We start from the raw sequence: 22,342 nt of genomic DNA on the forward strand, positions 1-22,342 counted from the left end.
AAAAGAGGCAGGGAGATGATAATACCAGACCCATTACTTGGCATAGTTCTTGTGAGAACCAAACACTTGATAGCACATAGGAAAAGGATCAATAAACTGTAAAGCACTATTACAAATAATAGCAGCCCCTAACTAAATACTTACTATGTGCCAGAAGAAATATTATTTCTGTTATTAGTGCCTTGGTTACATATAGTCAGTAATTTGATTTCATTTTGAAGGGGTTCAGAACAAGCTTCCCCAAGATGTGCCACTTTGGCATGTGAATTATTTTGAACTGAAGGCAATTGAGATGACTCATGAGAAACTTTAGTCTCTCCCTTAAAGAATTTATATTAGGGGACTTGCACAGAATAAGACTTATCAGCAGATATAACTTTTTATGACCTATCTATCAATAGGGCAAGGAAAACTTCTAATTACTGAACATCTGCTCTTCCTATCATCCTGCAAATGAATCTTCCTTCTCTCCAAAGCCCCAAGGTGCCTTACCTCATCCTTAGCTCAGAATGTTATGTTTGTCTCATTTTCCCTCTCGGTCTCTGAGCCTCTCATGTATGTGGGGGTTTTGAATGTATGTGGCATTCCCGTATGTACATATATAATTAAACTTGGTCATTTCCTCTTGTTAATCTGGCTCATGTTGATTTAATTATTAGAACAGCTGGCAGAACCTAAAAAGGTAGAGGAAGATTTATTTCTACTCCACAGTTTCTTAAATAGGCTTTAGGTTTCTTAAATAACTTTCAACGTTAATTTATTTCTTAAGTAGACTTCCATGGAAAGATAAGAGACTAAATGATTTAAATAAGTATCAGAGAGCATGACCAGTATATGATTTATAATAAACTTACTTCTTATATTCAAATCAATATCATACAATAAGGTTGATTTTTATGGGTAAATCTCCACTGGCTAAGCTGGCAACTGAAGTTCCAGACTTGCAGTTAGACAAACAAGTCTTGAAGTATAAAGACCACCACCAGTTAGACAAACAAGTCTTGAAGTATAAAGACCATTGATGGTCTTTACCATCAATGCCACTTTCAATGTTTTGCGTTTATTTGGGGGTAGGAGTGAAGAATGAGGTGTCTTACTTTTTTTTTTTTAGTATTATAAATCTTACTCATGATATTATTCATGAATAAATGAATATTTGAAAGATCGATAATCATTTGAAATATCAGTAAGTACTTTTGGACTATTAGTAAAATTAGTGATGAAAATTTTACTTGTTCAAAGAACTTTATATCTTAAAATTCTTTTCTTGGATATGATTCAAAAGACAATGATTCTTCCACTTTGGGGTTTTCACAAAATTCATTTGTTAATCTCAGTATAAAGATACCGAAGAGGCCACCAACCATTGGAGATTTATTCTCTTTCTATGTGATACACAAAGTGGGACATTATTGACTATATGCAGCACTAATTATTCCAATACTCAGGTTTCCTTTTAGGATAAATTTATTTAAATTAGCTAGAATATATTAATTATGCTTCATTCAAAATTGCTTAAAGTAGTACATGCATTAGCTTTCCAAAATAGTCCTTATTTCTTATTTACTCTCTTCAAAGTGTTTGTTGCCAAATATGAATAATTTGAATAATTTCGAAAGATTCTCCAGATCAGATGGTGAGATGACGTATAAAAATTCAGTTTCTCTGTAATGTGATAAGGTCAATAGTACAGAGTTCAGAGTCTCCAATTCCTTTTTCAATTTAAAAATTCCAGTGGATTGAGTTATTTTTAAATTATTGCCCATCTTTAGCCTTCCTCTAAATTTCTTATCAACATATTTTGAATTATTTTATGAAAGTACTGTCTTTAAAATTAACTTACCTTCATCTTAAAGTATTTTTTCTAAACTGCCAATTTAATTTACTAGATGAAATAGCACATTTAAAACTATTAATTTTTATTAACGGCTGTGAAAAAACAAGACAACAGGCCCAAAAGGAGTCACTTATGCTAAGCTCCATGTCACCAAACTGAGACTTAATTACAGTTTCAGCTCTCCCAGAAAGGGAATCTTAAACCAGTCAATCAGGAATCACTTGATCAGCACTAGTTAAGTAATCTGCCTGACAGACCCCAGCCATTCCCTAAAAGAAATTAACTTTTCAATAACCAACTCACTTTTTTGCCCAGTATTACTGCCTTGTTCTTGCTCTCCTCTACCTATAAAAGTCTTTCATTTTGTACAGCTCTTCAGAGCAACTTTCTATCTGCTAGACTGTGTGCAGCCCAATTCAAATCAATTTTTTGCTCAGATAAACTTAAAAATTTTACTATGCCTCTGAGGGAGAACAGAATTTGCCACCCCATAATACGGCTTTTTTTTTTTTTTTTGGATAGTGATAATTTTAAACTGATTATTTTTAAGAAAGCCAAAAACTCAGGAAACTTCAACCTTCCCCTAACTGCCTAAAAGAACTGATAGAGGACCTACTCCAAGAAAAGAGTTATCATCATAGGTAACTATAGTTTAATATGAACTAGTATGTGGTAGACAGGGAGGAACCTAGCAAGGCCCATTTGATTAAAATCTTCTCTCTGTCCCATTGTTAAAGATGGCCCAGCAAACATTTGTTTACTAAATATTTGCTTTTTCATTTCCATCTGAATTGCCTTGCTGCCCTTTGAGGTTTCAAACCACACACCTTTCCTGCCCCTGCCAGCCCCCCATCCCCCCCACCCCACCGCCCCCTCCTAGTTCAAGGCGTCACATACAAGCCTCAACTGCCAGGATTTTTCCTTGGGTCCCATATTCTTACAGAACCCTCACATGTACATATTTAATAAATTTGTTTATTTTCTTTTGCTAATCTGCCTCCTGTCAATTTGATTATTATACTGGCCAGAAACAATTAGAAGGGCAGAAAGAAAATTATTTTTCCTCTCCCCACACCTGTTTATCTTTTAACATAGCTCAAGATTTCAAACAGCATCTCCTTTTAAGGTTTTGGAAAAGTCTCTATTATGTATCTCCAGAGGAAATATAAACTCTAATTTACTTAAAGAGGTAAATATATTCTATATTTCATCATAAACCTAGAACTAATTCCACACTGTCAGTGACTACTGTGGGATTTTGCCAGTGTCCTGAATGCCGTTAGATCCAATCCTTACCTTTCTCTGTAATGCTCTGTATCACAGGGGCCTCTGTTCTCTGGTCATTGTGGCAGCAGGCTTCCATCTAGGTTTGACCAGTGCTGGGAACCAGTAGAGACTGGAAGCTGGGAGACAGAAGGGGAGAGTAAAGGAGAAGGAAGCTTTCCATGTTTCTCAGCAAATGGGTTAGAATGTTGAATATGCTGCCTCCAGAACCCAAAGAAGTCTATGAGGTGTTGTCCTTCCTTCTTAGTGGTGGGAAGTACAATTGCAATAATTTGCCTGTTACTTTCAAGAGAAATGTCCTGGTATGCGCAGACCGCTGGATCTCAAAAAAATTCACTGATGTCATAGGCCACTGAATGTTCATAGGGTTTACCTCCCACTCACTGGAGCACAGGTATCTTTCCAGGATCACCAATATACTCATGACTTCTTGCTCATCCAGTATAATGAAGCCATAAATATCATAAACCAATGTTATATTCTGTATCTCCAGGTGGTACAAATCCCTTTGAATTATATTATGTCAGAGGATGGAATGTTAACATAGCCCCACAACAACAACATAAAACTATACTGCTGTGTCCATCCCATAGGAATTCAAATTGCTTCTTATTCTGTTTTCTTACTGGGATGCAAAAGAATGCATGCATCATATCAATAGTCTGTTCCAGCCTGGCAAAAATACATCTGACATAGCAGACTTCACCCACTGGGCTCTGGATCTGAAGACCCGGACACAGAAACTGGGCAAGGAATCATGACTTTTTATTTGGGTGGCTGCCCTCAGCCTCCTGGCCACCCATTAGTGATTTCTTTTTATTTCACAGATAGAGCAATACTCAAAACTCTTATTTGTTGTCCATTGATCTTGCCCCTAGACATACAACCTCTTAGCCATCTTCATAGCTCTTTGTGTGTCAGACTCCTCTGAGGGCCATTCTACCCTTTTTTTTTTTTATGATAACTGCAGCCACTTGGCTTCTGATGGTTTTGGTCCTACTGCCTGGCCTCTGATACTTTAAGATCCTATCATCTCCATGGCTACCAGGAAACTCAGTATTATAACAGCATAGCTTACTTCTGTAGCCTTGGCTACAAAAGACAGTTGCCACTGAGTTTCTTAATGATTCCAGAGCCCCTTTACCAGCACATTCCTTATCATTTTAGTAAATAGGGTACCATCTTGGTTCTTCTGCAGAACACAGAAGGTGGGTTTTTCAGACTTCTATAGTATATCTACTCTAGAATACACATATATGAGCCTTTTAATCTTTTACTTTCTTCCAAAGCAATTTCAATCTTCTATTTCACTTTTTCAAAGCTTCTTGTAGCACATTAACACTATTTCCCAGGGTGTTAAATCCTGTGTTACAGAGAATGCTCTCATATCCATAAATTCTTCTTGACCCAACATTGTATCTCACTCCCATTAATCCAGCATCCTTAGGATCCAGTCCTATTTACACTCTCCCAGTTCCTGCCAATACAAGTTGGCTAGATCTTGCAGCTCTTTTAGCATATAGCCCATTTCCTCCTTTAGCAGCTAAGGAAACTGCTAGGTTGTATTAACCCTAGTAATTAGCCTGAAGGCTAGGAGAGGAGATAGAGATTGTTTTACAAGCTAAAGGACTCTACATTATCTTTAAGTCAAGAAGGATCTCAGGCTTTTAAAGGAAGGAGAGGGCTACTGCTTCAGGCCCTGAGGGACCAGGGGAATCCAAGGATTCAAGATTTTCAAGTTCATCAACCCAGATGAGATAGGCCCATCTCAAGTTTGAGTCCCCCTCCTTTCCATTCAAGACCTTAAAGTCCTGGGCCTTATCTTCAACTTTTGCGGCCATCTGGCTGTAGGATTTGAAAGTCTACTTAGATGCTGCCAAGAAGGCCCTCTGGCTTTCACGTTTCATCTTGAATTGCAGGTTAATTGCCCTCAGTGTTTCATTATTTTTTATCCAATGCTTCAATAGCATGCAGCAAGAGCCATTTAATTTCATAGTCCTTATAATTACTACTTCTCTAAAATATTTCAAGGACCTGAGTTATTACACATTGCAGTGTATACCCTTCAATACAACCCTATCTCAGTTCACCACCAGTGAAAATTTTAACATTTGCACAGTTGCAGCATGCCAGGCACCATCAATACTCCACCAGTTACTACCAGTGATGGGCTGTCATTGCTAGGAGAGCATGGGCACCAACTTTTCTAGATGGGATTCCCTAAGAAACAGATTCTAAGGCAGAGATTTGAATGCAGGAGGCCTATTGGAAGATTATTTTCAGGAACAACACCTTTAAGGAAATGAAGGATGTAGAAGTGTGTAGGAGGAGATGAGTTGAACTGCTCAGGAGTTGCATCAGAAGCTTCAGATGATCCTATGGGGTGCTCTGGAGCTACAAATGACCCTTCAAGTTGTCCCAAATAGAGGCAAGGGATAGAGCCTTTATACATCTGTAACAATCATTGGAAGAGGTGCAAACTTGGCTGAGTTAATGCCCTTCAGCAAGGAGCTCAGCTGTGTAAGCCATCAGCAGTTAACACTCCAGCAGCTAGGAGAATTAGCACGTCTGTCCTGGAGGAATCTGGGCAGCACATCACAACAGCCACCATAATTACTTTCTACTCACACTCTACAGATTCACAAGCCAAGAGAAAAGAGAGATGTATTGAAGCAGTCCAAAGGAGATTAGACAACTATTGTATTCTTGAAGGGATCTGCTTCTAAGACAGGAATGCTAGGGAAATGATGGATTAATAATGAAAGAATAATTTTGACGTTACAAAGAAGTAAACTGAGGTCATTTTGACTTCCTTGACACCCATGACCAGACCTTCCCTGAGTCTCATCCTGCCTATCTGATCTGATCATTCCCCAATTTCCTTCAATGACTCTGTTAGGTCCAGGAGGGCCCTATCCCTACCCACCCGCCCCCCAGCCTCAATTCCCCACCCCACCCCTCATAGTGTGGGAACCAGACTGCTCCTTTACTTTTGTGTAGGAATCAGACCTTACATCTGGGTTAGCAATGCTACATGCTCATCTCCCACTTCACTGGACTCTCCTCCTTTCCCTGCCAATTTACCTGCCCAAAATATTCCCACCAAAAAAGCCAGCCTAAGCCCCATATGTTTCAGGTTCCCTTGCATCCGAGGCTGACACCATCTTCGGCTCAGCCAGGCTGTCACTCTGCTACAATAAATCTTGCTTAACCCCTTCGGCCTTGTGCATTCCTCCTTTGGCAAACCTAACAGACTTCTCTGCCATATTCCCCTTCCCCACACCCTTACAGATGTGGCCCATGTTTCCTCCTCAGCCCTCTACTCACTCTCCTCACTCTTCTCAGTCCCTTAGATGTCGATGACACCCAGATCTACATTTCCAGCTCTCACTTCACTTCTGAGTTCCAGAGTCTAATTTCCTGCTACGTACTGGCCATCTCTTCTATCCCACCTCGAATTCGGCAAGTCCAAAACCAAATTCCTTAATATAACATCCAAGGGCCATCACACTCTGGTCCCTATCTAATTAGGCTATTCGTCCTCTACATTCACTTAAAATTCTGCCTTTCGTACTGGTTATTTTCTGGATACATGTGTATTTTTATGTCTTTGTGCCTTTACCCAGACTGTTTCTTATCCTTTTCCCTTTATCAGAATTCAACTTATTGTCAAAATCCCAAGTTGCATCTCACCTTATTTAAGAAGTCTTCCCTAATACCACAATTATAATTACTCTCTTCCACCAGATTTTGTTTATACTGCCAATAAGGCAGTTACCACAGTCTACCCTGTATTACAGTTATTGAATTTGTATCTGTCTGTCTCACTAGGTTGTGAACTCTCTCAGGACTTGCACGGTCAAGTTGTTTCACTCATCTTTAGAGAGTCATTGCCTAGCTCAGTCTCTTGAATATGGTAGGATTTATATTAGGGTACATATTCAGTTGCTGTAACAAAGACCAAGGTATTGGTGGCTCAAACAAGATAGTAGTCTATCTCTCCCACACAGGGATACAAGCTCCTTGTAGCTTATAGCTCTGTCATCACTTGAGTGTTGCCTCATGTGTATGTCCCAGAAAGCCCCACCATGTCCACATGTTAGGCAGCAGCATGGAAAAGAAGGGCTGGAGAGAAAGGACACACCCTCACCATGCCATGACTTGGATTTGTGTATACACTTCACTCAAATACCATTGGATAGAACTTAGCCACATGCCATACTTAGCTGTGGGAAAGGCTGGGAGATGTAGTCTTTCACAAAACAGCCGTGTACACAGGTAAACATTGGGAAGAAGGGGGAGAATGGATGTTGGAAAGCAACTAGCAGTCTTGCCACAGAATCAATGGATGTCTGCTTTAAAAAATAACATTGAAAAATATTCACTTCACTCACATAAGTATGCCAGCAGATTGAAAAAGAGGAAAGGTAAAAAAAGAAAGAAGTAGGCACAACTGCAACAAGATAGTTGCTGAGTGAGAAAGAGATAAGAGAGAGTAAAGCAGAGCACAGGTAGTGTGTGCCCTCCTCCTTCTCTGGCATTCTCACTAGATGCCCTTGACCAGCTGGGTCTAGTTCTCTCTCAATACGATGGCCTTTCCTTCCTTAGCAAGGACTCCTTCAAAGTCATTTGGGCCTTTGAGATTCACATTTCTGATTTGTGTTGGATTTTCCATCCAACAATGATTCCAACTCACTAAATAACTCATCCATTAAGAGTTATCTCTTTCAAATACTATTTGCCCCAAATCTTCTAGAGTAGCTGTATTTTCCTTTCTATTTAAGGGATGGAGAGGATGGGAAATGGGAAGATGGACCCATAGGAAAGAATTAAGGAGAAATTGCTAGTCCTACGTGCTTATACCACATTCTCTGTTTAACCAAATTTAAAGGCTAGATTCATCGGTGGGACTAAGGGATATCCAATGTCCTTGCCATAATTTGTTCATACTTTCTCCCTCTTTCCCTCCCTTCCTCCCTCCCTTCACCTCTCTTGTACTACTAATAATTCAGTAGCCCTAAAAGTTATAAAAGTTATTCATATTTTTTAAAAGGAGGACTACCTTAAAACTGGAAACCACCCAAATGTCTACCAAGAAAAGAACAGATAAACAAACTGGAGTCTATCGACACTATGAAATATTATGCTACATAAACTGGATCAAATTACTAGTACACACACCATAGTAAAATCTCAAATTCATTATGCCCAACAAGAAAAGACATATGCAAAAGAATGTACTTTGTATGATTCCATTTACATGAAGCTCTAGAACTGGCAAAAGTAATCAGAATAAATGGTCCTTCTTCTGTTCTGGGCTTGTTCATTTTGCCCCCTGCACTAAAAGCCAAGGTCCTTTGGCCTAGGAATTGAATCTATTTCTTTTGTATATACCACTTGCCAATGCCCTAGATAAATTTGATGGATGGCTGAATGAGTACTTTGACCTTCAAATTATAGGAGACTCCTATAATTTTATAGAACTCCTATGGTTTTATAAAGCTCCTATAGCTTTATAAACATGGGAGAAAAGTGTGGTCCATAAAAATGTGCACAGTGCTGTAGGGGTGAGAGAAGCCCAAATGTAAGTATGTTAGGTGTAGACCTCAAGGTATGTTTACAGAAAGAAACCTGGAGGTGTTGGTAGGTATGTTGGTGAAGGTGGTAGAGGAAAATGTGGAGCTAAAAATAATGGACTAGGAGTGATTGATATACCAGGAGATTGAGGGGGAGACATGAGACAATGAGGAGTGACCGTACCTGTGGACAGTCCTGACCTTTTGAATAGGTGGTGGTTTTCATTCCCATCCCTATTCTACCCCAACTCACATATTCCTTAGCTGTTTTTATTTTATCATTGCTCATTCCATTGGTTCTTGAAGATTTCTTCATAATAGTTACCAATTAAGCCATTATGTAAAAGTCAAACCCTAAAGGAAATGAAGTGTGGTGGTTAATTTTATATATCAACTTGGCTAGACTATAGTCCCCAGTTACTCAATCAAACACTAATTTAGGTGTTACAGTAAAGGTATTTTGTAGATGTGAATTAAATCCATAATCAATTAACTTTAAGTAAGAGAGATTATCCTAAATAGTCTAGGTAGGACTGATGCAATCAGTTAAAAGGTTTTAAAAGCAGAGCTGAGGCTTCTCTGAAGAAGAAACTCCCTATGGATAACAGCTTCAGCTGGTACCCAAGAGTCTCTATCTGCACTTCTTGGTGGGCTACTTTACCAGTGTGCCTTGCCAGCTACCACAATTGTATAAGCCCATTCTGTGCCATAAATCACTTTATGTCTCCTACTGGTTCTGTTTCTCTGGTTGAACCTTGACTAAAAGTTGAAGGCTGGGCAACGAGAGGCTTGCATGAAGGAATAAAGGAAGAGGGGCAGGCAGCAAAGGGAATGCTGGCAGAGGAGTTAATCTGACGATTCCACACAAGGCAGGCTTTACTTGGGAAAATAAAAGAAAGGCTAGAAAAGACACTTCCTCAGAGGCAGAGGACACTGAGAGTTCAGAGTAAAGAAAGGTAGAAATGGTGGAAAGGCTGCACCATAAACTCACACTTCTTCAGCAGCTTTAGTTATTGGTAGCAGTGGGAGTAGAGAAGGAGTGTTGACTTTCTAATGGAACATAGTATCTGCAGACAGCATGACAGTTATTCCTCAGAACAGCACAAGCTCACTTTGGCTTCTTTGTGCATTTCTATTTTTATGTGCAACCACAAAGGCAAATGCATATCTGCAACTGATGCCTCCAAACTCACCTGCAAAGTCAAAGGTATCTATAAAAATAAAAAAATAAAAAAGTAAAAAATAAATAAATAAAAGAGCAGAGAGGGAATTAGGTTCCTTCTATATCTAGAATGTTTTCCCAAATACCATGAATAATCCTGCCAAATTTTCCAGGAACTAATATATATTCTAAACTGTGTATTTGAATGACTCAACAGCAAGAATATGATCTAAAGCAGGGGAAAAAAGGATGTTTGGATAAATATATACTTAAATAAGCAAGTTAGTAAAAAGATAGCAATGTATATGAGCTTTGAAGAAGAAAATGACCCTTGATGACTCTTAAGAAGGCAACTACATGGGCATGATAAAACCTAGGAATAAGTGAAAAGTTAGCCAAAACTGAACAGACTTAAAACTGTATCTAAAATTAAAGGAATCAGCAATTGGATGAGAAATGTAAAAACTAAGCTAGTAGGCTACAATTTTTCACATAAAAATTACATGAAAAAGAAGTTGAAATAAATTAGAAAATCTTCACAGTAAAAATTTCTTCTGAAAGGAATAAACTACTGATATACACAATAACATGATAAATCTCAAAAAACATTATGCTGAGTAAAAGAAGCCTACACTAAAGAATGTATACTGTGTGATTCCTTTTACATAAAATTCTAGAACAGAAAAGACTAATCTATGATGGAAACTAATCGAAGTAGTGATTAGTTCTAAGGGATAAGTAAAGAGATGGGCTGGAATGGGAAAAAAGGAACTTTCTAGGGCAATTATTAGTCATCAGGAAAATATAAATTAAATGCAAGTTGGAACTACAATGAATTACTCTAATGAAAACTCTGCACAAGGATAGGCACATATATAAATGGAATAGACTTAAGAGTTCAGAAATAAACCCACACTTTTGTAGCCAATTGCTTTTTAATTCACATCTACAAAAAGACCAAGACAATTCAATAGAAAAAGATCAGCATTTTCAACAAGTGATGCTGGGACAACTGGATATCCACATGCAAGACAATCAATTTGGACCTTTACCTCACACCATAAGCAAAAATTAACTCAACATGGATTATAAACCTATATGTAAGAGTTATAGATACAAAACTCTTAGAAGGAAACATAGGTTTAAACAATTATGACTTTGGATTAAGCACTGATTTCTTAGATATGACACCAAAACACAAGGGAAAAAAAAGTTGGAATTCATCAAAATTAAATGAAAAAACCTGACAACACCAAATGCTGGTGGGGATGAGGAGTGATCTCTTTATACCTTTCTAATGGATGTATAAAATTACATAAGCACTTCAAGAAAATGGTAGTTTCTTACCAAGGTAAACGTATATCTATCCCATAACCCAGCAATTCTACTCCAAGGTATTTACCTAAGAGAAATGATGAATACCTATAAATATAAAATTATAGGTATATAATTTTAAAGTCCTTATAAAATTCTTCTTGTGGAGAACATTGTTGACTCAGTAGCCACAGTGCAAGGAAGTTTCTCAGCAAGATGACAGCAAGGATGCTCTTGTGCCACCTATTTGGGAGAGGAATTAAAGCTAAGGGTTCCCTTTCAGAAATCTTTATCTCTCACTACTCGGCTATCAAGAATGGTAGAAAGTTAGAATGATTAAATAATGATCCTTTTTAAAAAGACAAACATTTATGGAGCGCTTAGTACATGACAGGCACTGTGTTATATGGTTAATCTCGTTTAAGCCCCACGAGAACCATAGAAGTGAATACAACAGTAATATTGTCTTCATTTTACAAATGGAGTAACTAAAGCTCAGAGAGGGTAGCAGCTTGCCTATGGTCACCCAGGAAAATATGTGATTGTACATGCCAGGGTTAAAAGAAGTGAGTCTGTTTCCTTTATCTTTGGGTTTCCAATGTCTGGCACATATGGACTGTATAAATGATCGAATGAATAAATTATGGAATGGTGGAGGTACCTGACTGTGTAAACTCAGAGATTCTACACTAACTCTAACCAACAGTGCTATTTTAAGACACAAATTTATAATTTAAGGCTTTGTTTTGTTTTATATTTAGACATTATAAAACTTAAGCTTTGAAGCCAGTGAAATTTTTCTTTCAAAATTCTAGCGGGACCCCTAAAAACACTCGCGGGACCCCTAAAATTACATTACTGAAATAAACAAACAAAAATGTAATAATTGCTTGAAGGAGTCAATAGTAATTATTGTCCTACTCTATCTGCTGGGTAAATGCACATGATGGTAGCAGAGGCATTTAAAATATCCATATCAGTTCAGGTAAATAATACTAGCTGCTATAACAGATACACCCTAGAATCTCCAAATCTTATCCAATTAAAAGTTTATTTCTTCTTCACCATACAATCCTGTGTAGGTCAGCAGGTTGTGGGGGTTCTGCTCCACATGGTCAATCACAGGCCCAAGCTCCTTCTACTGTATGTCTGTGCCTCCCTCTAGGTTCTCAGAGTTCTCTTCAATTACCTGATAGGTTGGCAAAGAAAGTGAAGATTACCTGTATCTTTTTATGGGGCAGACCTGGAAATGGCACATATCACTTTGCTTATGTTTTATTGGCCAGAACTCAGCCAGAAGACCTCACCTAATGGCAAGCTATGTGCCCCAAGGAAGAAGAGGACAAGTATATTGACAAGAATGAACCGTCTGTGTGGACACACCCCAAACTGGAGAAAGGGAGGAATAACTTCTCATAACCTAACAAAAGAAGAAGTAATATGATATCTGAATATATTGCTGTTTAAAACAGACCAGATATCTATCGATATAAGGAAAATATCAAATAAAATTATATTATAAAAGAAAAGAAAATAATAGATATAAATGGATCACAACTAGGTAAAAACATCTATATTTATTAATAACTGAAAAGATCATAATTTTTTAATATCTAAAGTTCAGTGCAGAGAGAGAAAAAGGAGTAAAGGAAGATAAACTTACTCTATAATTGTGCTTAATCTGTACTAGGGATAACAGGGGTCAATGTTCCCTGCTCTGCTTATTGATTGCTGTGTTATAGACTAACCCCAAACCATTTTATGGGTCATGAATTCAAGCAGTACTCATATGGAGAAATCTGCTCCATGAAGCATTGATGGAGGACGCTTGGCATTCATCTGGCAGATAGAATATTCTAGAGAGTCCAAGATAATTTCACTCATATGTCTGGTATCTTGGCTAGAAGACTAGGCTAAGCAGAAACTATTGACTACAGCATCTATACATGGCTTCTCGAGCATGATGGCCTCTGGGTAGTTGGACTTCTTACATAACATCAGGATTCCTGGAGAGTGGGTGGCTATGCTTGCATCAGACAAAATAGACTTTAAATAAAAAACTGTCACAAGATAAAAAGAAAGACATTATATAATGAGGAAACATCAATATACCAGATACATGGAATAATTATAAATATATATGTACCCAACATCAGAGCACCTAAATATGTCAATCAAACTGACAAAACTAAAGGAAGAAATAGACAGAAATACAGTAATAGTAGAAGACTTCAATAACCTACTTTCAATACACAACATCCAGACAAAAGATTAAGAAACAGAGAACTTGAATAACATCATAGACCAAATTGACCTAACAGACATACAGAACATTCTACCCAACAGCAATAGAATATACATTCATCTCAAGGACACACAGATCTTTATTCAGGAGAGATGATGTTAGGTCACAAAACAAGTCTTAACAAATTTAAGAAGACTGAAATCATACCAAGGATCTTTTCCAATCACAATGGAATAAAACTGGAAATCAACAACAAAGGAAAACTGGAAAATTCACAAATATGTGAAAATTAAACAACATGTTCTTGAACAACTATTAGGTCAAGAATAAATCAAAAAGGAAATTAGAAAGTACCTCAAGATAAACAAAAATGAAACACAACATTCCAATACTTATTCTACAGCCAATAGTTAATACTGAAGAAAAAGCAGTACTAAGACAGTGTTTATAGTGATAAATGCCTACATTAAAAAAGATCTCAAACAACCTAATTTTATATCTCAAAGCTAGAAAAAGAACAAACTAAGCCCAAAGTTAGCAAAAGGATGGAAATAACAAAAATTAAAGCAAAAATAAATAGAAAATAGAAAAGCAATAGAGAAAAATCAACAAAACTAGGAGTAAAAATTTTAAAAGATAAACAAAACTGACAAATCTTTCATTAGACTAAGGTTAAAAGGAAATACTCAAAATCATAAATGGAAGAAGAGAGTTTACAAGTGATGTCACAAAGACAAAGGATCATAAAAGACTACTATGAACAATTACACACCAATGAACTGCATAAGCTAAAAGAAACAGATAAATTCCTAGAAGCAGGCAACCTACAAAGACTAAATCAAGAAGAAATAAAAAGTCTGTACAGATCTATATATAACAACTATGGAGGTTGAGTCAATTATTTAAAACCTCCCAAGAAAGAAAATCCCAGGACCAGATAGATATACTGGTGAATTCTACCAAACATTTAAAGAAGAATTAATGTTGATCCTTTTCAAATTCTTCCAAAAAAATTAAAGAAAAAGGAACACTTCCAAACTCATTTTATGAGGCCAGCATTACCCTGAAAACAAAGACACACAAGAAAATGACAGGCCAATATCCCTGATAAATATAGGTGTAAAAATCCTCAACACAGTACTAGCAAACTGAATCCAACAGCACATTAAAAGGATTATATACCATGATTAAGTGGGATTCATCCCTGGGATACAAGGATGGTTCAACATATGCAAATCAGTTAATGGAATATACCACATTAACAGCATAGAGAATAAAAATCACAAGATCATCTCAATAGATATAGAAAAATCATTAGACAAAATTCAATACCCTTTCATGATAAACACTCTCAACAAAGTAGGATGATCAAAAGCATATGGTCACATTATTTCAGATATAAAACTGGCACATTCTAAAATATATTCCAAAGGAAAACCATAGTGGAAAAAAATGGCAGCCCAACTGTAGAAGGAAAAACTGTATAACGGTTCCATAAATCTATGTCTATACTGGAATTCTCCTGCAAATAAACTGCTTCCAAAACAGAAAGTTAAAATCTTTTATGTAACTGATAATGCTGCAATAAAGTCAGGCAGTCCCTCTTTATGCTGCTCACTTTCACCCAGGCAAGTACGCAAATGTCACAGCAAAAGTTATTGGTAAAGCTTTTCAAGGCATCATGAAAAGATGGAAATTTAAAGGCCAACCTTCTAATCATGATCAAATGAAAATTCACAGGAGACCAGGGACTATTTTAACCAGTGACGTTGTCAGAGCCTAGCCTGGAACTAAAATACCTGGACAAATGAAGTATAGATGGGACAGCAAATAGACTGAAAGTATGGACAAAAAGGATAATATAACCTAAGTAAATAGCTCTGCACCTAGACATAAAAATTGCTCAGTAATGATCAGAGATTCTAAACTGCCCAAATAGATTTCTGTGAAAAATCTTCTGTGGACCAACCAGAAGATTTGTATAATGAAAACAGATGACAACCCAGTAAGCCTTCTACTACATCTGCCTACCCTCACTGGACATGGCAGAACCTCCTATATTCTGTAAACTTTGATTAGCTAGAACAATAAGATAACCAGAACTATATTCTACTTTCTCAGTCACGGTAACACCCCACTTGTCACCTTTGTCAAGGGCATAACTATATCACTCATCCTCCAACTGAATTTTATTAGAATAATTACTACTTAAACAAATTACTTAAGTAGATCGAATACGCCAAAAATAGATAGACTGGCAGTTTGCATATTAACAAAATCTCTGTTAATTTGTGGGATTCATTCTTTTTCTGCCACAACTTTTTCAACTTATCTTGAGGTGTGTATAAATTTAACTTCTTTCATTAAAAAAAAATGAATAAGTTCTAAAGATCTGCTGTACAACATTGTACCTATAGTCAACAATAATGAACACAAAATTTGTTAAGAGGGTGTCAAGTGTTCTTCCCACAATAAAATAAAATACAAAAATAACTAAATTACTAAAAGGATTCTTAAAAATATATAAATAAATAAATAAAAGGATTCTAACTAGTATCAGAGTTAGTCAGGACTCCAAAGTGTGGGATGGGTACCTTGTTACAATCATCAGATACAGGATTTGGGAGTTTAAATCCCACATAGACTTGGTAACATTTGCTCAAAACCAAGCAGAGGAAGGAAATCTAAAAACATAAAAAGAAACATGAATCAGACTTTTGGTCAGCTCTGTGGTGACATTAAGTCATGAGAGTGGAGCGATTCAATTCACAAACTTCCCTTTTGTATCAATTCTAAAGGAGCCAAGAACCAGTAAATTTCCTTACTACAAGGCACTGTAAGATCCTGACCCTCATATATAACACAATACTATCACACTTGGCTCTTCCATGGCAAAAAGGAAAAGAGAAACACTCAGAATCACTTTATATTTGAACCTGCAGACTATTCCATACACATTCATATTCAAGGCATGCTCCTTGAAAAAAATCAAATAGTATTGAGAAAAAAAATCAAATGGCATAGCAATAGGTAATAAATAATAAAAGTCTCTCTCCTCTCTACTTTGATATCACTTTAATATGTATAGTCCCAGTTTGGTATACACATACTAACCTACCTACCTACACACGCATGTGCGCACGTGCACACACGCACACACACACACACACACACACACAATTTGAAATAAATGGTATTATCTTAACTATATCATTCTGTAATTTATTTTTCTTACTTAAAATTTGTATAGATGTATCCTGTTTTTGCTATTGGCTGCATAGTATTACTCATGACTATTTAAGCAATCACTAATTGATGAATACTTTTTATTTCTTTTTCTATTTTTAAACTTTTTTTAATTTATAAAAGTAATACTTGTACATGTTTTCAAAATTCAGACTCTGAAGAAGTATCTAAAATGAGAAACAAAAATCTCCTACCACCCATCCCCACCAACCCCACCACTCTCACCCGTTACTCAGAGGTTTTATTACATTTAAGTTCTATTAATTGCCATTAAAATTCTAGGTAATATATTTATATTTCTTTGTCTTGATTTATCAACTATAGATATCTATTGATTATTCATGATAAAAAATTTGAAATGTCTGGTTTAAATTAATAAATTCAACATATAGATGAAAATGAATATGGCATATGGCTATTGAACAATCTCAGTCTGCTGCTAATAATGAGTCACCTTTGTGGTAACATAATGTGGTTGCTACAAATAAGGTTTTAATTATAGAAATATAGTAGTTTAGTAATAACTTGGATTTAGATACAAATAAACTCTTCCAGGAGGTGGACTATCCCAGTTCATATCATGGTCCTGCTACCAATTAACTTTGTGACTATAAACACATTACTTAACTTCACGGTGTCTTAGTGTCTTATCTCTTCAAATAGGAATAATAACTATCTTATAGATCTGAAATAGAGTCAAATTAAATCATGCCTTTGAAAACAATTGATAAAACACAGAGGTATCATTAGTGCCTTTCTCTTTAGCAAGGTCTGTCATTCCTGGAGCTGGTGCCATCTAAGCAGAGAGTTGGGCAGACAGGTCAAACCACAAAGTCAGGAATCCTCAGGTACCCTGCTGCTTCTCAGGTTTCAACCAGTAGAAGATCTGACAGAACAGGGATCAGGCAGGAGTGTTAGCTGAAGAAGTAGCAGTTCAAAGGTCCTAGAGCAAAACCAGAAGCTGGAAGCAGAGGAAACAGATGTCTGTGGCCATTGGTGGTAGCAATAAAGGCACCAACTCTCCCTTTCCCCAGCCTGAAGCAGGATTTAAGTGCACAACATGAGGACGAGGAGTGTGATGGGAGAAGCCCACGGGTGCAGGCATCAGCTGTCCAAGTCTCTGAGACAGTGCCTGGAACTAGATCCAGGGAGAGACAAGCAGAAGGGGAGAAAGGAGTTCCTGGCTACATACGGGATTATATCATTGCCTTGGGTGACTACTACGGTCCCAGGGTACAAGAGTCATATGGGAGAACTCAGACCCAGAAGCCTCTGGAATCCTCATTCTGTTCCCTTGACATTAGCTTTCATTCTCTAAAAATAATCTCTCCTGCAATAACTCATCTGCGGATACATGAGGAAAATCCGTTATGTAATTAATCTGAACATTTCCATAATAATACAGTTGCAAGAGGTCTCCTGTGGAGAGTGGTACTTCACAACTCTAGCGAAGTGCACCCCTCATTGTGGGTCAGTAAGTCTGATTTTGGCTTTTTCCTGGTGGTCTTGGGCTGATTAGGCTTTAACTTTGCTATGTGCTGGATAATGAACAGCTCCACCTGAGACATGGCTGGGGTGGGGAGGAAACAAGTGTGAGGACCTCACAAGATTTCAAATGAAAGAATAAGCCAACCTCTGAAAATGGTTCTGGTAAAGTGAAATCCAGAGGAAGGAATCATTTATCTGTTGGAGTAAAATAGGAAGCTCTTAGTGAGTAAACAAAGAGTTTGCGGGGCTCAAAGATACTCTGGAAGTATTCTTAGAGAGGTGAGACCCTATTGGAGTTATAATTTAATAAGCGGAGATCAAATCAATTGTTTCTGAAGAAAGACTTGGAAACAGAATTGGATGGTTCAATCATTTTGTATGGTTAATGGAGCAGTAATCTTTTGCATAACACATTGGTATGTTACAAAAAATAATAGTTAAGTATAGCAATATGGTAGTGAGGTGATGCCCTGGATTTACAGACAGATAAAGTCCTACAAGAGCACTGGACCAGGAGGCAGAATACTAAGCTTCTATCCAGCCTAGGGCAGCTCAGGGAAAGCCAAGGTCTTTCCAAACAAATCTGAGGGATGGAAGCAGGTCCCACAAGAAGTGGATTTCCTTGGTGGAAATGACCCCAGAGCGAGGAGCCATTAAGCCTGGATCCTATAGCTAACTCCCCTTGCTAGGATTCTAGGTGTACCCAGCAGTCTTAAATCAAACTGGCTTTCCATGTTATATTCCTGGTTAAAGTAACTTGAATATCCAGGTCACCTATTTTATTTCTCTCTATAAATCATTGTCATTTTCTTTATATTTTAAATTTTTATATTAAGAAAAATTTCAAACACATAGAAGTAGAAAAAGTAGTATAATGAATATACGTAACACATATAGTGTATAACGAATAGTTTAAATACTCATTAACCAGATTTGATCATTACCAAGATTTTTCCCACACTTGCCTCACTAAAAACAAAAATATTTTACAGCAAATGCTACACCCAAGTCATTTCATCCCAACTTACTTCAATATGGATCTCTAAAACATGTGTACACTTTCTTACATACCCACAATGTTCTTCTCTGTATTTATTATTTTCTGTGAGCCAGGTTAATGGCAGATGAATGCATTCTCAGGGTGCCAACAAAATGAAGTTTCTTACTCTTGAGGCACATGCCACTGTGAGGACTCTTCTAGTCACCAAGATCCCTCTGTTTGAACATGACTTTAATAACTGAACTACAACAATCTAGATTCCCTCACTTCTCACATGCATAAGTCCACATACACTTTTGTACATGTGCGCACACTGTGCACACACGAACACGTACAAAAGAAAAACTAAGGGGATAATGAAGTAAACCCCTTCTGCACAGTACAGCCACTGCAGCCATTTTGGTAGGCTATCAAGATAGTGGAAATGGTACCTTTACAGAGAACAAAATGCAATTGTAACATCTATGCTGACTGGAAAAAGTAAAATGAGAACATCGGAGAGCTGGGAAAGTACCGACTTATTGGGAAGGGAACTGAAAACCATAAAGTACCAGTATCTCATGCCAAGGAAAAATTCTGCTGGTTCCACGTCATCACTTCTATCTGGGTATGTAAGAATCTCACAAATCTTCTCCTGCCTTCCCCATCATACCCAATGCCCCCCCACCACACACACAACCCATGGGCCCAGAACAGTGACTTCATAGGGAGTCCTTTTCTTTTCTCTCCATCTTTCTTACCTCCACATCCCCCTCCCCAAATGCCTCTTCCACTAACTCCCCAATATATTCATTTTAAAAACTAGGGACACATTTCTTTGACCTAGGGAATGTACAGTACATGGCACAGTGGCTGCTCTACAGCCTCTGCTATGGTCTAAATATGTCCTCACTCTCCCGCCCAATTCACATGTAGGAATCCTAATGCCTAATGTGGCAGTGTTTGAAAGTGGAGCTGTTGGGAGGTGATTAGGTCATGAGGGTGGAGCCTCATAAATGGGATTAATCCCTTATAAAAAGACCCCAAAGAATTCCCCAGTCCCTCTCATCATGTGAGGGCAGAGTCAGAAGGTGCTGGCGATGAATAAGGAAGAGGGTTCTCACCAGAACACAACAGTGCTGCTGCCTTGGTTTTGGAACGTCTAAGCCTCCAAAACTCTGAGAAATAGATTTCTGTTGTTTATGTGCCACCCCATCTGTGGTATTTTGTTATAGCAGCCCAAATAGACTAACACAGCCTGTTAAGAAATATTGGTTAGATGGATGAATGGAAAAGGTAAGACTTCAAGACCTACCTAGGTTCTGATGGAACTATAATATGACATTGAGGGATCATTCACCATAATAACTAACCAGTCATAACAACTGGCTGCTCACACAGGAGATTACAAAAGTGAGAATGTGACACACATACCCTTCCCACCACCATCACCAACCACCAAGCAAAAGAATGGAGGAAAATGTCAGAGTAGGAAGATGACAGGCATTTGGCTGGGACAAACCAGAATGCATATCTTGACTCTACCACTTTCTAATTTTGTGACTTAGTAAAATTTCATTTATCTCATGTATAAAATGGGAGTAATAGTGTCTACAATGGAGGGTTGTTATAAGGATTAAATTAAATAATGTATATAAGGTTCTTAGCACAGTGCTTGACACATACTGGGCTCAAAATATTATTTTTATCAGACAGTATTTATTATGATTAAGATAATATATATAAATCTGGAGGGTACCTGGGAAGTTACAGTTTACTTGTGAAATAAGTAGGCCAAACACTCAAACAAAATTAACTTCAGAGAAGGACGGAAAGATGGTGTTTTTAAGTAGAAAACTTGACAAATAAATTTAATTTTTTGGAAGTAAATAGCATGCAGATAAAAGAGAAGTACTTAATGTTATCTACTTTGAGACCTTAAGAAAACCTTTGACTGATTTCTAAAGAGAGTCTGAAATAAAAGTCGCTTGAAATTGGAATGCTTTGTGAGGCAACAAGGAACTAGCTCAAACGGAAACACAATGTGTGGGTCCTGTTGATTCCAGTCAGAGGAGAGAACTAGAAGGCCCAAGTGACAGTCCTGGGAAGGCAGCAGATGTACAAAGGGCATGGGAGTCAAATTTCTTCTTCTGGATTTCTCTGAGGAAACAGTGCAGTTCTCCTCAGGAAGGCGGAGTCCTGTGCACTTGGGGAATCTGGGTAAGTGGAAGTGAAGCACCAGGCAACCACAGAGTTGACATCAATGAGAAGGAGTGGGGAAGGGGACTAACATTAACCTAACAGTGACTAAGGCAAGCTGTGTGCCAGGCACATTATCTCACTTAAGTCACCACGACCCAATTATAGTAGTTATTACTTCCATTCTACAGAGAAGGAAACTGAGGCTCAAAGAGATCCTTGTAATTTATCCAAGTTCACTCTGCCAGTAAGGGCTGGGGGATGTCATAGACAGTAATGCCCTAGCCAATAGGTTAGGTTCTGGTTCCTCCATTCAACAAATACCTATTGAGCATCTACTTCGTGCCAGGCACAGGGCCAGGTGCAGAAGATACAGTGCAACCAAAGACAGTCTCCCCCACTCATGGAGCACAGAGTCTAACAAGGGATTTAGAGGCAGTCATTAGTCTAATAATGCCACTAATGAAAATAAAGTTACAAAGTGAGACGTGAGTGCATGTAATCAATGGACTCCTTTAGAATTGGGGTGTGATGGGTGCCATGGGAGAGTCATTCTAGAATTTACCTAGGATTAAGTAGGTAAAGGAGTTGTGAAGAAAAGCATTTTAAAAGAGGCAACTGCACATACAGTGGTTGTCGTCAAGAGCCCCAAACAATGCAAGTTTGGTGTAGCTATAGCTCAGGTGTGGGAGAAAGTGGAGACACAGTCAGATTTCAATTCTGGAAAGTCTAACGTATTTTAACAGGAGCCACTGGGAAGTTTGGGCAGCCACAAGCAAAGCCCTCTGGTGGGTTGCGGGGTCCAGCTATATCCAACCTCTATGAGGACAGTTAAGCTGTCTAAATATTGCTATTGAGAAGCAGGGATCATGGAACCAAGTAAAGAGCCTCAAGCATCTGTGCTAGGATGGGGCTCACTAAGACATGTACAGATGATCTGGAGGAGAGAATATGCAGTAAAATCTGTTACAACATGTCTAACCAGCAATGGGCCTAGATCAGGGTCAACAAA

The 22,342-nt window shown here is 37.8% G+C and overlaps 1 protein-coding gene and 1 pseudogene across 1 annotated transcript in view; one reads left to right on the plus strand and one right to left on the minus strand.

Annotated features, from left to right (window-relative positions):
* Window positions 1–22,342, minus strand: part of BLOC1S6 (biogenesis of lysosomal organelles complex 1 subunit 6) — a 43,680-nt gene that overhangs the window by 15,945 nt on the left and 5,393 nt on the right. Inside the window, exon 2 of the mRNA XM_039888236.1 lies at window positions 3,134–3,240. Within this exon, the coding sequence (XP_039744170.1) occupies window positions 3,134–3,200 (67 nt within the window). The 5' untranslated portion in view covers window positions 3,201–3,240. The remainder of the gene's footprint in view (window positions 1–3,133; window positions 3,241–22,342) is intronic.
* On the plus strand, window positions 12,120–15,357 carry LOC120622829 (39S ribosomal protein L3, mitochondrial-like; annotated as a pseudogene).

Source organism: Pteropus medius, unplaced genomic scaffold (genome assembly GCF_902729225.1).
Source record: "Pteropus medius unplaced genomic scaffold, Ma_sr-lr_union100, whole genome shotgun sequence".
In the NCBI taxonomy this organism is placed as follows: Eukaryota; Metazoa; Chordata; class Mammalia; order Chiroptera; family Pteropodidae; genus Pteropus; species Pteropus medius.